The sequence below is a fragment of the Tetrao urogallus genome, assembly GCF_951394365.1.
Source record: "Tetrao urogallus genome assembly, chromosome: Z".
In the NCBI taxonomy this organism is placed as follows: domain Eukaryota; kingdom Metazoa; phylum Chordata; class Aves; order Galliformes; family Phasianidae; genus Tetrao; species Tetrao urogallus.
The window spans coordinates 24642686-24659585 of NC_136816.1; the positions used below are offsets into that span (position 1 = coordinate 24642686).

Here is a 16900-nt window from a genome sequence, read left to right on the forward strand (position 1 = left end):
AACACAAACTTCTGGCTTGAAGCTCTTTGCAAAAATCACACACTGCTGTATGCTTTATTTCCTAGGAAAGCAGCAGACCTAAATAATTATAAACGTCTATTTGTATATATACATACTACTAAAATGGAGTCTCATTTCTAGAAGTAATTCTTGATTTCTATTAAAAAACTATTCTTTAAGGGTCTTGCTCCTTGGCTATCACAAGAAAGATTAAAACTGTCTCTTCTTTATACTCAATTAGAAATTCTAGGGAACAGGTGGCAGAATAGATGAACTTCTATTCCTATTCCATCAAACTTAAATGAAAAAAATAAATGAAAATTTCTTTGTACTTCATCTCTTCTTGCTAATTGTCATTAAAAGCAGAACATAACTGCTAACCTTTGAAATGCATTTTCCAGCTAGAAGCAATACAAACATTTTGCTATATTGTTTCTAAATTGCTATTTAGTTTAAATAAACTGGCTCAAACTATCAAATGAAATGGTCTGCGGAGGAAGAAAGTGTGTACATTACAATTTTCAGTGCCAATACTGACAACAGACATGTCATAATATCATCTGCATGCCTTATTTCATTACTAACTATATTATAATTTGTGAGACTTCAGGACTACGTGACTACAATTTAAGGATATTAATCTGTTCTATTCATACGTATGAATTTAAGTAATTTAATATAACAATACTGGCTTTCCTTTCTAACAGAACAATCAATACTGGTTGCTACAGAAATACTACATAAGAAAGCTGTAAAGTATTCTCAGAATTTTACACCTTACATCAAACTAAGCACTACCACATCAAAGTGTTCTCTGTGCACACTACTGCCATTTCCAACATCTCAAACAAGTTCTGTTGAGGTGGAACAAATGCTTAATGCTACCCTGAAGTTAAAGCCCACGTTGGTCCTGCCTCCACAGCTGACCAGACCGACTTCTGCTAGTATATTTACACCTGAATTTTAAGTACTGTTGAGGGAAGAGGAGGAGAGCAAGAAAAACAGAGCAGAAACAGAGTGACTTCTAGCATCTTCTACAATCTAAGGACAACTACCACAGACACAGTTCAGAAAAGCTTGTTCTAAAGCTTGTTACTTAACTTATCCTGGGAAAGTGTAGATTTATACCACTGGGTGCATCCACCCTCTTAGGGTTTATAAAGAGGCCAATACCATTTCACATCAAGTCTAGATCCACCCTGTTAACCCACTGTACCAAAGCCTGTGCAAATCACGGAAGCAGTGGTCCTACTCACCCACCGTTAGCATTTCTGGTAAATTAACTTCAGGAATTAAAACAGTGGCAGATTTTCTAACTATGAAAATCAAGTTTTCCTAAGCTGAACATGAAGGGTTCAGAGCTGCTTTAGATGTGGTTGGTAGCAAAGCACAGCACCTTTTGGCACCCTTACTGCCCGTATGGGGCTGGATGTTCAGAGGGAGGGTCCCCTCATGCAACTGATGCTATGTGGATTTAAGTGGATCATAATGATACACAACAGGCTCAAACAAGGATTTCTAGGAATCTCAAAATCATAGAAGCACAGAATCACAAGGTTGGAAACAATCCATAAGATCATCTAGTCCAACTGTCTTCTCATTACCACTGCTACCACAAGCACTAAACCATATCTCGCAGCTCCTCATCCAGGCACCTCTCGAACACTGCCAGGGACGGCGACTCCACCACCTCCTTGAGCAGCCATTCCAGTGCCTGACCACTCTCTGAGACAAAAAGTTTTTCCTAATTCCAAGCAAAACCTCCTCTGGTACAACTTGGAACCATTTCCCCGGATCCTGGTCATTGCCTGGGAGAAGAGGCCCCTCCTCATTACACTGAGCAAAGGCCTTGCTCAAGTCCAGGTAGACTACACTGGTGGACACTGGAAGGACAACTGAAGTAGTCATTCCATCACAGAAGGCCATCAGAATGCTTAGGCATAATCTGCCCTTCGTGAAGCTGTGCTGTCTGTCTCAGATTATCTCCTCATCTCACATGGGCCTTAACATCTCCTTCCACGAGGGTGTGCTCTTTGCCAGGCCCGCATTCCTCAAGGTCTCAAACTTGACCAGGGCACTGTCACTGCAACCCAGGCTGCCTCCAATCTTAACCTCTTTAATCATCTCTTCTACACCGTTGAGCACCAGGCCCAGAAACATTTCCCCTCTGGTGGGTCTATCCAACACCTGGAACCAGAAGCTTATCATCAATGGACCCCAGGAATCTCCTGAATCACGTGCAGTTTGGCTGTGTTGCTTCCCAGCAGATACCTGGGTGGTTCAAGTCCTCCACCAGGAGGACAGCCTGTGAGCACAACGCCTCAAGGCTGAAGTGAAAAAGCCTTGTCAGCAGGCTCTCCGTGATCAGATGTGGCCTGTAACAGACCCCAACCACCAAACGTTTTTTACTGGACGAGTCCCTCATTGTAACCCACAAGCTCTCAAACTTGTTACGACTGTTTCTCAGAGGCAGCTCTTCACAGTCTAGCCACTTCTTAACAATAGAGGGAAACTCACCCGTCCTACTTGGTCTGTCCTTTGTGAAAAGCTTAGAGCCCTTAATCATAGTGTTCCAGTTACACGAGTTATCCCATCGTGTTTCTGTGATAGCAGTGAGATCACAGTTTTACAATTGCACCACCATTTCCAATTCCTCCTGCTTATTCAACACCGTATACATTGGTACAGAGGCACTTCAGCTGGGCTTCTAGACATACTGCCTTCTTGAAGGAGGCCTCCAAACAACCTGTGAGACAAATCTGAAGTTCTTGCTCCACTGCTTCCCTAAGCAGCAGCATTCCATAATTTCCCCCCCATTTACCCATCATCAACCTTCAAATCTTAGAGGAAGATGTTCTGTAAATCTACTTCTCTACTACTCATAACACAACATGATGCTGAACTGTTCTCAGATCAGTGTAACTTACAAGTAATTATTCAAATATTATCTGGGACTTAATAATGCCTGTGTTCAACATTTTTTCTGGTTAACTAATCTCAGACAAATGAAAGCAAACCTGCTTCTGTCCGGTAGAGACATAAGTGGTTTAATACGGTATGTTTTCGTAAGTATTACAGCAGTAAGAGAAGGAGATCTCCTGAGGTCATTCTTCAATAGCATTGTATGAGGGATGCCTGAGACTTCACCTTAACAGGTAGAACGTATCTAAGCAATCAGTTACAACTCAAGTTAGAAACATGGGGAAGATGAAACAATATTTGATTAAAAAGTAATTTTTCAGAACGGATGACCAGTAACAGAAAGAAAGCGTAATAGGGTAATTGCTGTTTATAATCAATCAGCATCTGCAAAGAAATCAGCCCTTTAACGAGAACCCCAAGAAAAAAAATCACCGTAGACTAAGAATATAGATCCCAATCCTTGTCATATGTTTCATAATCTTTACCTACAGCAGCATATAAGGCCAAGATGGTGGTTACTTCTGATAGTATCATAAAGAATTAAATGCCTCAACAGTTACATTCAAAATTAGAAAGACGTAGCACTCAATGTTCTTTGAAAAATCATACACATTTAGAAGATTACTTGCCTGTGCCTGAGGCACTACTTACAGAACCAGAAAACTATTCTTCAACAGCTACAGGTACCGTGGCTTTGTAGCTTTAAGAATTCACTAACACATGTATTGCATATTCTTGTGAAAGAAGCCTTCTATGTCACATACTGCTGTATATCCAATTGAAACTTTCCAAATCCAAAACCCCATATACCTCGAAAGGACAAAGGCTCTTCCAAAGCATTATGTGGTAACCTAGCTGGTCCAGAGAAGAGTGCCACAGTGACAGGTGTTACAACTGAACAACATCTGATATTTGCTATCCTGCGAGCTCTTGTCATTTCATCATATATAAGCCAGTCAGTAGGGAGTGCCTGAACAGCTGCAGCTTGCCCATTTGATGGCGGAATCTGCACAAGAGCAACCGAGAGACTAGGCTGTTTTAACTTCTATTTGTAATTAAAATAAGTTTAAACACATCTATTACTTTAAACGTATAAATATGTGAACAGATACACACAGAAAAACTCAACCACACTTCAGAAGAACATTCAAACATCTCTGAAGCTAAATCTTGTTTCTCCGTGTATCTAGAAATTTGAGCTTCAGAGCAGAACTTCTTGCTACTATCAGCAGAGATTACTGTATCTCCAGAACAGGTTCCTAAGAAGGCTGTTTGGCTTTTTTTTGTGCCATATTATCTTGTCCCAGTAGAAGGATTAAGTGAATTAAATTCGGGTGAAAAAACAGTGCTCCTAAGCCAGTGCTTTATTTTATCATCCCGGCAGGAAAAGCATTTTTTAAAAACACAGTGTCTAAAAACAGGCACATGCAGGCTTCTTTAAAGTACTGACGAATTTAGAGGCACGTTTCTAAAACTTCCTTAACTTTGACAGAATATTTTTGAATCTGCAGTTCATAAAAACAAGAGTAATATTTATTACCTTTTTATACTGAGCCTGGCTAAGAACAGACGTAGGATGAAATCGCACTTTCTTCTCTTCTGGTCCTGTCAAAACCAGGTTTTCCCTGTCCACATGCACAAGATTGGGGTACATCCCAGCCACTAAGGCAGCTTTAACCACAGCCCAGTTTTCAGAGTTAGCATTAACATCTCTAATATCAGCACTTCCTCTGGCTCTGACAAAACCTGAAGAGGACACAGAAATTACACTGGATTGCTTGCTCATATTTCTGTTTCTGAAAAGGAATTCGAGACAAAGGTGAAATAAACTATGCATTTGCTGCATTTTTCAGACTGCCAATTTTAACAGCAACAAGAAAAAAAATACCAGAAATACTTCTTCATGTTTCATACTAACACAAAACAGTATTCATTCTTACAGTGAAGATATCTCATACAGAAATAAACTAATAGGACATAAAAATTCAAGGCAACATTTCACATACGAGTCATACCAGATTTCTTACGAAAACCAGAGAAATGTGGACGTATGAGGGCCCTTTCACTTAGGTTAGCATCTATTTCTGTTATCAGCTACAGTTCCTCACTCTAGCATCTTCACCACACTCAGAAAGTACATGTCCATTTCAGATTAGGAAAGGAAAACAAAAATCAGTGAATACTATTCTTGTCACAATCTATATACACTTGTACGAGACTGAATTCAAAAACTATGTTAAGAAAAATCTGAGCTACTTACCTGAAGCTCTAAGCTGACCAAGTAACTCTGTCCTCATGCCTACGATGATTTCCATTGTAGCTTGTGAAAGAAAGTTTTTTTCACAGAAGACCCTCTCCCAGCCATCACTTCGTGCCTTCTGCCATGCCTACAAAGAGTATTTTTTAGCTAAACAAATCTATAGACAAATTTGAAAACAGGAAAATGCACTTAAATACAGTGACATATGTTAATAAAAAGAGGCCAAAAACAATTCTGAAACTGAAATGTATTAAACCACTTCTCTAGTCAATTACTAAATTTTGTTTACCCAATTCTCTACATTAACTTAATCTATCTCCTACATCTCTCTATCTCTATATTGTTTTCTATCCTCTCAAAATGGTAATGGTTGAAATTTAGGTTAAAAAACATAAAATCGTACAGCTGAGTACAATGTTTCCTTACAACATTATTAATTAATTCAAGACAGTAAAGCTGCTACAGAAAAAGAACCTTTATTCTCTAAGGACTCCCTCTAGTCAGTCATTTCACATCCAATGTTATATCATTTACTTTTGTACATAAGCTATTATTGGTACCCTTTCTGAAGATGAAACAATACCTGGAAAGCCCTGAGGAGCACCATATGGTCACTAAATGTTCCTGCAGCTAAACGTTTTCTGCACAGCATAGCTGCACGCTTTTGAGAGGCCACCATAGGTAGAACAAAAGGCTCTCGATACGCAAGAGTGCAAGCAATAGTGAGAATGGGATCCAGGCACTTCAAAACAACAGCACACAGCACCATTTTACCAAGGTGTGGCTCTACTGGTAATTCGGCAAGATGATAACCAAGTTCAGTGAGGTCTTCCCAAACATCCATGGCATCTATTTTCTGATAATAAAACAGTAAGTGGCGGGTGGGGCAGAGAAGAGCACAGACAAAAATAACATACAGTGAAAAGAGAAAAGATGTGAACACAAGACATTAAATAGACTTGCTCTGACTACTAAGAACGTAAGCCAAACTCTGTGTGAAGTTTGAGACCACGTTCCTAAGCATTCTTTTCCCTTAACATCAAAACATTACAAAAATGAAAACACAACAAAAACACAAAGCATCCTTAAGTAACTAAATAGTCTCAAGAAACACAAAACTCAGTAACATATGTTGCCACACCAAAAGCACAGAAGCAAATACGATTCCACCTAGATCTGTACCTATGCTGACCTTGAGCATTTGTATGGCGTTCCTCACAATTAAAGCTGGTGGAGGATCAGGAGCTTTCATGAGAAAGTCAACAACTGGGCAATTAACTGGAGCCAGTAGTTTTGTGTGTAAACAAAGCTCCTACAAGTTAAAAATCCAAAGTTAAGATTACACAAAAAAACTCCTACTGTGATTGATAACACGGCTAGACACTAATAACTACACTGAAGTTGTAATTTATAAGAGAACACATGCCTGAAGCGGCATTCTTCGAAGTTCCGGAGTCTGAAATTCCAACATATTCTGAAATCGGAGCTTGCTGAAGAGATGGAAGCAGACTCCAGGCCGACAGCGCCCAGCTCTTGAACATAAAATATGGTAAGCTATTAATTACAACATCTTTTAAAATCAAGGAGAAATGCAAAAAATCACAAAAAACAATGAATTCCCCCATAAAACATACATATACACGCAAAAGCATCCCACAGATATGGAACAGAAGTGTACAAGCATATGTAACAAAAAGATAAAGTTGTCATTTAGCCAAATGTGAAGCGAGAGACTTCTAGAACATGAACCACTTTTGATACGACAGAAATTTATTGTGATTTTACCCCAACACTGAAAGATTTAGAAAAACAAAAAATAAGTTAAGCAAGTGCTCCCTGAGCATCCAAAGTGTTTTGTTGTTTTTTGTTTCTTTGGTTGTTTGGGTTTTTTTGTTTGTTTTGCAAGTCCAAGGTCAATCTGAATCGCATGGTTTTTGCTATACGGAATATCTTCATTTCTTCCTCTGGCAAAACCCTTCAACATGCCCCAAAGAACCAGCAGTCAGACCAGAGTAAGAAGTAGAACAAGGGCTGAACAAATGGGCGAGGGGACAAACAGCAAACACTCACACGCAGAACGAAATTCCAGCAGACTAATGCCAATGCTGTAGCAGCAAATACAGTCCCCCAGGACCCACTACTGCACTTAGCCCTCACCCAGCACTGGGAAGAACAGAAGTCGGGAATTCATTTGACAAAGGAATGTAGGCATTACTGTTCAATGTCTCCTTTAATAGAGCGATGAAGCAGTATGGATAACTTGTAACAGGCCTTCCTTTTCCCACAGTAAAGTAAGTTGTGTAAAATCTATAGGGCCCAGTGGGCGCTGGCAGTACCGAGGTGAAAGGAGAACAAATTCCTCCACGGAAGAAAAACGAACCTACTGTAAAGCTTTGGGCAATTCCCAAGTCACATTTCTATCCGGAACTTACTCTAAGGAAGTATATGCTGACCCTTGCTTTTTTTGCAGAGAATTAATACTGGCCACTGTCAAACACTACATCGGACCAGAATAATACTGTTACCCAGCACTGCTCCTCTTACATTCAGTACTTTATTCTCAGTGTACAGGGCAGCGGATGCTTGCAAGATAAAAATATGTACAAACTATTTATTACCTCCCTCTTCTCTGGATAGCACTGGCTTTTGAAATCCACACAGTTCTTAACATTGTAACACAACTCAGAGCATCAAAAGACTTCTAAAAAGAAAAACAAGGAAATAAAATCAAGATTTACTAGGGTACATGAAAGAAGAATTACTAATGCCTTACACTGACAACAATGTTCTCCTCAAACCGATACTAAGCACCACTGCCTTCTGGCACACAGTTACATTCTACAGTACTTTGTTGTAGGTGAATTTACGCCACCTCTTTCACAACATCTTTGGGCTACAGTTTTCTAAATCGAAAACTTTCTAGGTTAAGTCAAGAAATGATGAGTTGTGCTTTGCACCATAACAGAAAGCAAAAATACGCTATTATGCACAACAAAATTTTGCTCATTTCCTCACCTGGAAATTATGTCCTAGTTTTCCTGCACTTCGTGCAGAAACAACTTGTATTAAGAACTTGGTTGATTCACTGCGTGTATATCCCACGAAATCTACTCCATACACTAAGCCTCAAACTGTACTTTAATTATGTTATCTATGTTTATTTCACAAGTAACCAGTAAGGGGCATTCAATACATCATAAACATTTGAAAACTTAACATTCGATTACACTTTATTCAGATACAATAACAACAACAAAGGGAACTCCCGGTATTCTCTAACTTCCAGGAGGATGAAGGTCTAAACTAATGGACTTTCCTTAAAATGCACACAGAAGTGACAAGTTACTTGTCTAATTAGCAGTAGCTTTTTCAGGGTTTTTAAGCAGCTGGCTGTCGTAAGGCAACTTTCTTGCATCTTTATGATTTGTTATAAACAAAAGGGATGTCAAAACTTCAGCGAGTTCTGTTACTTTACACACACCAGGTTTTTAGACTGCTAATAAAAAAGCACTACTTCTCCAAAAATCACAGCTTAGTATTATTATTTTAAAATAATCTTAGGAAGTTTACTTCCCCCCAGTCATACCTCCTTCATCTTTCCTGAATCAATAACAAATACAACATCACCGACTGTGATACTGGTTTCTGCAACATTAGTAGAAAGAATCTGCAGGCAGAAAAACATAACAGTAACTGTAAAAGCAAAGACTACGGAGATCAGTATCTGAAGAAGTCATCTGATACTTGCTATTTTGCGGATGCCAGAAGGCGGAGTTTTAAGCACATTCTTCTGATCCAAAGTTTGCATATTTGAATGAAGTGTGAATACTTGGTATCTAATGCAAAACAAAGAGTAGCCTTTAAGTATATATGAAGAAAGAAAAAACTAGAGACAATCATTGAAACTAGAAGTTTTACCTGTGCGCATTATCAACAAATCTCCTGTCATCAAAAATAATTCGGTCTCTCAAGCTAACTATCTCATCATATCCAGGAAGAAATATCAAAATTGCTCCTAAAAGAGAGAATCCATTTACAACATTAAACCAGACACTCACTTAAAATATATAAAAATACCAGTTAGTGCCACACACACTGCTACCCAGAAGGTCTTCCCTATTTGGTATTACTGAAAAAATGACTCATTCAGAAGTTGAATCCACAGCAATAACATCAGACTGTGTATGTATACCTACCCCCATCAGAACTATTGCAGATGTTGTAAAGTAAGTGCATGATCAGGTCGAAATCCACCTTCTCATCATTAAAACTGTGATGATAAGCTTTCAACAACTCTCTGTCCTCTGTTCCAAGGTCATTACCATTTGCTTGGACCAGAGAACTTTCATCCAGATTTCCAAATTCCAGTGAAGCACTAAAACATACAAATATACATATACAGTTGCTTCCTTTGGGCTTGCATTCACCCATCAATTCAAGCTTAGATCAAGACTCAGAAGATTACATGTAACCCATTTTTAAGTCTAAACTGCAGCAGAACCGCATGTCCACAATAGTACTGACTTGAGCACTACCCTGCAGAGCAGGTGAACTTCAGCTGTTAGCATTAACTTCCCTAGATTTCATCAGAACATAACCATAAGCAAACCTGAGAAGAACTATATATATGTCTTTCTTTTTAACATTTCACTTTTTTTTTTTTTTTCTCTCATCTGCTAAGGGAAAAACATTTAAAAAGAGTATTTTCCAAACACTTCCCTACCATCAGCTCCTTAGTGTTCTGGCTGTATGGTACTGGCATACAATGTTCACTTTATGTAGGTATATAATGCATCAACAACACAGAATAAAACATCATAGAAAAGCACTATTTTCATTTCAGATGCTTACTTTGGAAACATGGTACAGAATCAGTATCTCCTCCACACATGAAGGCTGCTCCTAAAGTAACGCCCCCTATTTTATTACACTGGGCAGGGTCAGAGGCAGATGTTGGCAGCAGAGGTTGAACCTTCCTGCCAATATTCCATTACAGTCTTCCATGTAACAGATGGCACCAGAGGGGAAACCTGACAAAACGGCGCTTTATGCAAGGCTGTGTTGTTGAATTACTCCATGAGGAAAACAGAGTTTTCCTCACGACTTGCTGAACATTTGTGGAGACCAGACAGTGGGTGTTAGTAAAGTGAGGCAGGGGCAGGTGCATTTCAGCAGTGGTTACAGTGAGGTGAAAAAACAAGCACAGCTGCCATACCTCAAAATGAAGAGCATCTTGATCAGCTCATCCATGCAAATCAGCTAATGGTGTTGAAAAAATAGAACTGTGTAGCTGAGAACTTGCACTACCAAGTAGTGTCATTTGCTCTTCGTATCTGTTGCCATTTCCATGGAAGTAGGAGGCATAACTTTCAAAGTGACCTACGCATTTATGTAAGTTACGATGACTCATTTCATCTAGGAATGGAAATTCCAACTACGATGAGGTGGGACAACAGATGCTAGTGACAGAAAGAAGTTTGTTTACCATATTTATCATAGGAGTTGCTTAAAAAAAAAAAATAAAAAAAAAATCACCATAATGCTACTTTTTTTTTTTTTTTTTTTTTTTTTTTTTTTTTTTAAATATGCTTCCAAAATGTTCCAACTCCCAATCTTGTTGTTTAGGTCATATTTTAGAGTATATAAAATTAAACTGCTCTGGTTAAAAGGTGGGAGACACAGATGTTTACATACTATATTAAACAACTGTTTTAGCGAAGCCGCCATAGCTTACCTGTAAGATTCCAACAGGTCAACCACCTCTGTTTGTCCAAAGTGCTTAGCCCAATCTAAAGCCATCCTGAAAGAGTTGTATATAGACTTTATTATTTGACACTTCAAATCATATGTATGGGCAGCACCTTACATGAGATGACAGCTGACACACTGCGCTGTTTTCATTTCTGCATTATTATTTAAGCAGTGCCTTCACTGATGGATCCACATCTTCCCAAATGCAAAAACATGTCTAATATGTATAACAAACAGCTACATGATTTTTAAATAGCTGCAAATTGTGACCAAGTATGAATGCTACCTCTGTACAGCAATCACAGAATCACAGAATGGCCAGGGTTGGAAGGGACCTCAAGGATCATCAATCTCCAATCCCCTGCCACATGCAGGGCTACCAACCTCCACGTTTAATGCTAAACCAGGCTGCCCAGGGCCCCATCCAACCTGCCCTTGAACACCTCCAAGGACGGGGCACCCACAACCTCTCTGGGCAGCCTGTTCCAGTACCTCACCACTCTCTGGGTAAAGAATTTCCCCCTGATGTCCAACCTAAATCTCCCCTCCCTCAACTTAAAACCATTTCCCCTCATCCTACACATATCAACCCTTCCAAAGAGTTGATTCCCCTCCTCTCTGTAGGCTCCTTTTAAGTATTGAAAGGCTGCACTGAGGTCACCCAGCAGCCTTCTTTTCTCCAGGCTGAACAAGCCCACCTCCCTCAGCCTGTCCTCACAGGGGAGGTGCTCCAGTCCCCTGATCAAACAGGAAGGAGTAGAATACACCACTATTTCAAAACTCCTTCAATATCAATGCACACAACTAAGCATTTCTAAGGTATCCTTTTATTAACTCCTTTAAATAATCTTGAGAATTCATGCCCCAGATGTTTTTCTCCAAAACATCTAAAAATGGCAAACTTTTTGATGCCTTATGGGAAACATTCTCTTCACAAAGCAGATCATTCTGTTTTCCCTTTAAACTCCTTTCTTTCTCTAATTTTTCCAATAACAGACACCAAGAATCCTAATTTTTACCCTTCCACACACAATGTTTTAGGGTACCCCCCCCCCCCCCCCCCGCTTCCTAAATATAAACTCATGGTCATAAAGATCTGAATTTTTAGATATTAATATGGATTTTCTTACATGCTCCAACATACCTGCAGCCATAACACTGCAAAGACCCTTGCCCCTGTAGTAATTTTTTTTTAAACCTCTACAGGCTGTCGTCTTAAAGACTACCATATTCAAGCGTTTTGAGTGTAATTAAATCTATCAAGAAAGACTACCATCTTTTCCTAATCAGAGGTTATAGCAGGTTCCTTGAAAGAGGAAACATAAACCATTCTAAAGACTGCTTCTGAATTGCTTTAGAATTTATGGAAAACAATCTGATGAAACAAACTCTACATCATTATGACTATTAAATCTTACTACCACCTACAGCATTTTGATAAATCACTGAGTTAAAAAGTTCTGTTACGTGTCTTAAGTTCTCATGTTTATACTGGGAAATAAATCCTTCACTTCATCTGTTTGTTTTTACCAGCCATTGGATGATTTGCAGTGGACACTTGCTCCCATACTGATCAATTGCTCTACTTGACTTAGAAAGCCTCTCCCTGCAGCTATCATTAGTGCAGTTGCACTGGTTTCACTGTGCCTATAATCAACTGAGAAGTAAAACAAATTAGCAAAAACAATACACACTTTTTTTCATCTGAACAAAACATGAATATGACTTTCAAGATCTAGACCAACAAAATTTTATTTCTTCCCATCCACCAGTCAATTCACATGAATTCAATATTTTTAAAATAGTATTAACCTATCTGTCAATACTTCCAAACAAGTACAGTAACAAATAAGTGAACAGTTAATGAATCGTGTAATATATTCATTTTTCAAGTAGGCAAATAGAAAGAAAAAAATAACACTTGAAAAGTGGTAACAGAAAATCAAGTCACTATGTGATTTCTTTTTTCCTCGTGCAAAAAGACGAACAAAAGCAACTTACCACTGACGTTCTCAGTTAAGATGAAATGGAACACCTGAGCAAAGGAATCAACATCTTTATGTAACCAGATGTCAGAAAGACAAGAATCCATCTCTTTTATTAGCCATGGTTCAAGACAACTTGCATCTCTCTCAACCTGAAAAACAAGATTAAAATGATGAGTCTCTTCAAGGACTTCTTTTGTTCTTTCTTCTCACAGACGAGGTACTAAGAAATCTAGTTTTTAAACAACTAGAAATACAGAATTAAGTTATGAGCTAATGGATTTATGCTATCTTGTGCAAGTACTTAAAACAGTACCACGCTAACCACTTTATCTAAAAAAATATTTAAAAACATCACAATGAAAGAGCATACTTTGGCTCTATTTGACAATAGTTTACCCCAATTCTAAAAAAAGGAAGAAAATGTAGAACATGATAATCTTCTTCTAGAAACTCTACAGGAATAATATCAAAAGACTGTTTGGCAACGGAATGCATTTTAAAGATCATCCAGTTCTAACACCCCAGCCACGCACAAGGTTGCCACTGACTGCATCAGGTTACCCAAAATCCCATCCAGCCCAGCCTTGAACACCTCCAGGGATGGGGCATACACAGCCCCAGCACTCTCCGAGTAAAGAAATTCTTCCTAACGTGTGAACTAAATCGGTCCTCCTTTAGTTTAAAGGCATTAAGCCTCGTCCTAACTCCGTACTTTTTGATAGAATCCCACCATCATCTTTCCTGTAAGCCCCCTTTAGGCACTGAGCTCTCACTGTAACCATTTCTTCTCCAGGCCAAACAAGACCAGCTCACCTAGACTGTGTTTGAAAAAGGGGTGCTTTAGCCCTCTGTTCATCTTTGTAGCTGTCTCTGGACGCATCCCAACAGGTCTTCATCCCTCCAATATCTAGCAATAACCTCAAAATCCTCACTAAACTGACGCTCTATCTAGGCAAGTTTGTTTTCCTGAGATAAGCAGGACATCTGGAGCCCAAAAACAGTCTCAACATTCCACAAGCCACGGGGAGGTCTATACGATAATCAGAAACAGTTTTTTGTAAATAACTTTACTGACCAAATACGGACCTGACCTACCCCGCACATGATCGTTTTTGACCATATACCATCACCCTGTGGAACCTCACAGCCACCAAAGACCTCCTGCAAGAATCCCATATTAACACAGCACATGCGTAGTGCTCTACTTCAATACATATACCAATTCTCAGAATAGGAGGGTGCTTTGCAGAAACTGTACGAACATTCAAATGATGAATGCATATAACCTATGCAATTGCAGCTCTGTTGCCATGCTTGACTTTGCAGGCTGCAGTTGCAATTTTTTTTTTGTTAATGCTGCATTTTTCTTCTACCAATACCCATACAACTTCTTCTGAACAGCTTCTTTCAATTCATTCTCCACCCAGCCTCTATTCATTTTGGGGACTGTCTTACCTGAAGAGCAGGACCTTGACTTTACTGCATTTCATTACATGAGGCTGGCACGGTCTCAACTCTTGAGCCTGTCAAGATCCCTCTGGAGGGCAATGTTCACTCCAACACGTTGACTGCACCACTCAGTTTTGTCTCACCCACAAACTTGCTGAGATGCACTTAACCCCACTCTCCATGTTACCAGCAAAGATGTGAAATGCTATCAGCTCCAATACAGGCCTTTGAGGGTCAATACTCATCACTGCTCTCCACCTGGACATCAAACCATTGACTGCAACTATCTGAATTAAAAAATCCAGCCCATTTCTATTCTCTCTATGATCCAACCCATCAACTTCACATCTCCACATTTCAACAATGCTGTATTCCCATTACTGAAGACCATCAAGTAGCCAAATACCATTTGCCCTTAGAGAAGACATACTGACTGACACCTGTAGTCTGTTTTCCATGCCCTATAATACAGTCTACAGAAGGATACGCTCTACGATCTTGTCAGGCACAGAGAATGGTAGTTCCACAGATCTTCCTTCATCTTTTTAATAATGGGGGTTCTATTTCTTTTGTCCGGTCACTGAGAATTTCATAATGACTTCTCAAAGACGACACACAGCAATTTCATCTGCCACTTTCCTCAGTACCCCCAGACGCACTTCACCAAATACCACAGACTTCTGCACACACAGAATTCTTAGATGGCCCCAAACCACCTAAGCACTTTACTTTCCCAATATCGTTAGAAACAAGCTTCTAAAAGATTTACCACATAAACCTAAAACATTTCTTCCAACACAGAAAAAACTTACCAGAGCATTAAAAACTGTGTCACCACTGCTGTCCAGCAGATTATACTCTTCAGATACACTTGCAACAGATTTTCTGCTCCGTGATTCTGGGTTGCTACTACTTTCTTGAGCAGAACACCACTCAGTGAGAGTGCTTTGCTGCTTTTCCTCTGGAAGGTGTAAAATGTTATCAAAACAGTATCAGAATCACTTTTAATCATCTGTTGCTTGCAGCTACAAAAACCGTTAATCAAACCACAAGCTTACCTATAGCATTCTCTTTTATCCAACCAAGAATGCTGACACCAATCCAATATAAGTTTTATGATTAATGGCACACAAAGTGCATGACTGCAAATGTCTGCTCTAAGAGTAAGGTAAAAAATATCATTCGGATGCTACTAACAGGGACTGTTTCTGTTCAAGATGTACGAAATCCTGCACTGTGGATGGACGGCTGCCTGCAATTCAGTTTGTACCCAGTGTCAGAACATCGTATCATCTTGTTCTGTATTTTTCATGGAGGCAACAATTACATGCAAATCTACACCATCAGATTAGCAAAACATTTACAAAATGAAAGCAAAAAGTATACCCCGTTGAAAGGCTTTTTAACTGAACAATCAACTTCAATAATGTCAACTTTACAAGTTTAGAGATACTTGCTGGTATCTAATCATAGTATTACATAGTATACATTAAAGACAACAGAATCATCCGATTCCACTGTTCTCAATGCTCAATAAGCCTCAGTACCCACTCTTACAATTAAGAAGTATACCAACCTCGCTGCTTCTCCTTTCTGTATCTTATCATCTCTTTGTTTGTGTACCCAGTGCTTCGTAAAATGTCCTCCAAAAACATCTCTTTAACTTCAAACGGTCTTCCTTGGACTGCAAGCACAAATAACCAATGAAATTAGATATCCCCTAGTTTGACCGAAAATCTCCATTAAAAAAAGACTCTCTGTAAATATGTTTTAAAAATCAATTAAGAAATTAAAAGCAGAAACTTTAAGGAGTTATTACTTTCCTTGAAAAAAAATCCTTGAAGAATACCTGAGAGTTTGCTTTCTCAAGTCTGCTGAGCCACAAAACAAAGTAAGATTAAGAAGGGAAATCTCAATGAAAAACAACATGTATCACTAAACTCTTCAATGCTCTCTGAGCATTCTGGAAAGGGATCTACATGTCTGACAGAATATTCATCAAAGTTCTATCAACATGACAAAGAAAACCAGTATTTTTGTTGCAAGATTATCACCTGGATTACCAACAGAATAATAACATTGTTTTAATGCAATACTCCGTAAGAAGTTTGTCACTTTGTGTACAAATGCTTTGCTCAAGACACATACACAACATTTCAGTTTCTTCAGTTACCTCAGCCCTTCTTTGCTGAGTAAGGCCTGACCAGCCAGACAATCCAAACTGTCTTTGTCTCCTGAGAACCAACCCCTATTTCTTTTTCAATATCACTGTTTTCTAAGCCATTCTAAAAGGCATGACAGGATCCTTTTTCACAAGAAAAAAATTATCTAGATTCCTGGTCCTTTAGCTAGACATTTGCCATAGCTGAGTTTAAATTACTCAGAAACTCTCCCTCCTTCAGGAATAACTGTATATACTTACGTATAATACAAGGACATTATTGTTGAAAAATCAAAAGAAGCAGGTCACTCATGCAGAAGGCCTGCAAGCCAGGAATGTGGAAAAAAATGGAAAAAACCCACATCTCCC

At 39.0% G+C, this 16900-nt stretch overlaps 1 protein-coding gene across 1 annotated transcript in view; it reads right to left on the reverse strand.

The window, feature by feature from the left end:
• LOC306956912 (3'-5' RNA helicase YTHDC2-like) overlaps nucleotides 1-16900 on the reverse strand; it is a gene marked incomplete at both ends in the record, with an annotated part of 39770 nt that overhangs the window by 10787 nt on the left and 12083 nt on the right. The window contains 16 exon segments of the mRNA XM_079548244.1: nucleotides 3733-3928; nucleotides 4463-4668; nucleotides 5183-5309; nucleotides 5766-6038; nucleotides 6375-6494; nucleotides 6609-6714; nucleotides 7801-7883; nucleotides 8769-8849; nucleotides 8931-9018; nucleotides 9101-9197; nucleotides 9379-9557; nucleotides 10917-10982; nucleotides 12464-12590; nucleotides 12935-13070; nucleotides 15183-15331; nucleotides 15947-16054. Of these exon segments, the coding sequence (XP_079404370.1) occupies nucleotides 3733-3928; nucleotides 4463-4668; nucleotides 5183-5309; nucleotides 5766-6038; nucleotides 6375-6494; nucleotides 6609-6714; nucleotides 7801-7883; nucleotides 8769-8849; nucleotides 8931-9018; nucleotides 9101-9197; nucleotides 9379-9557; nucleotides 10917-10982; nucleotides 12464-12590; nucleotides 12935-13070; nucleotides 15183-15331; nucleotides 15947-16054 (2142 nt within the window).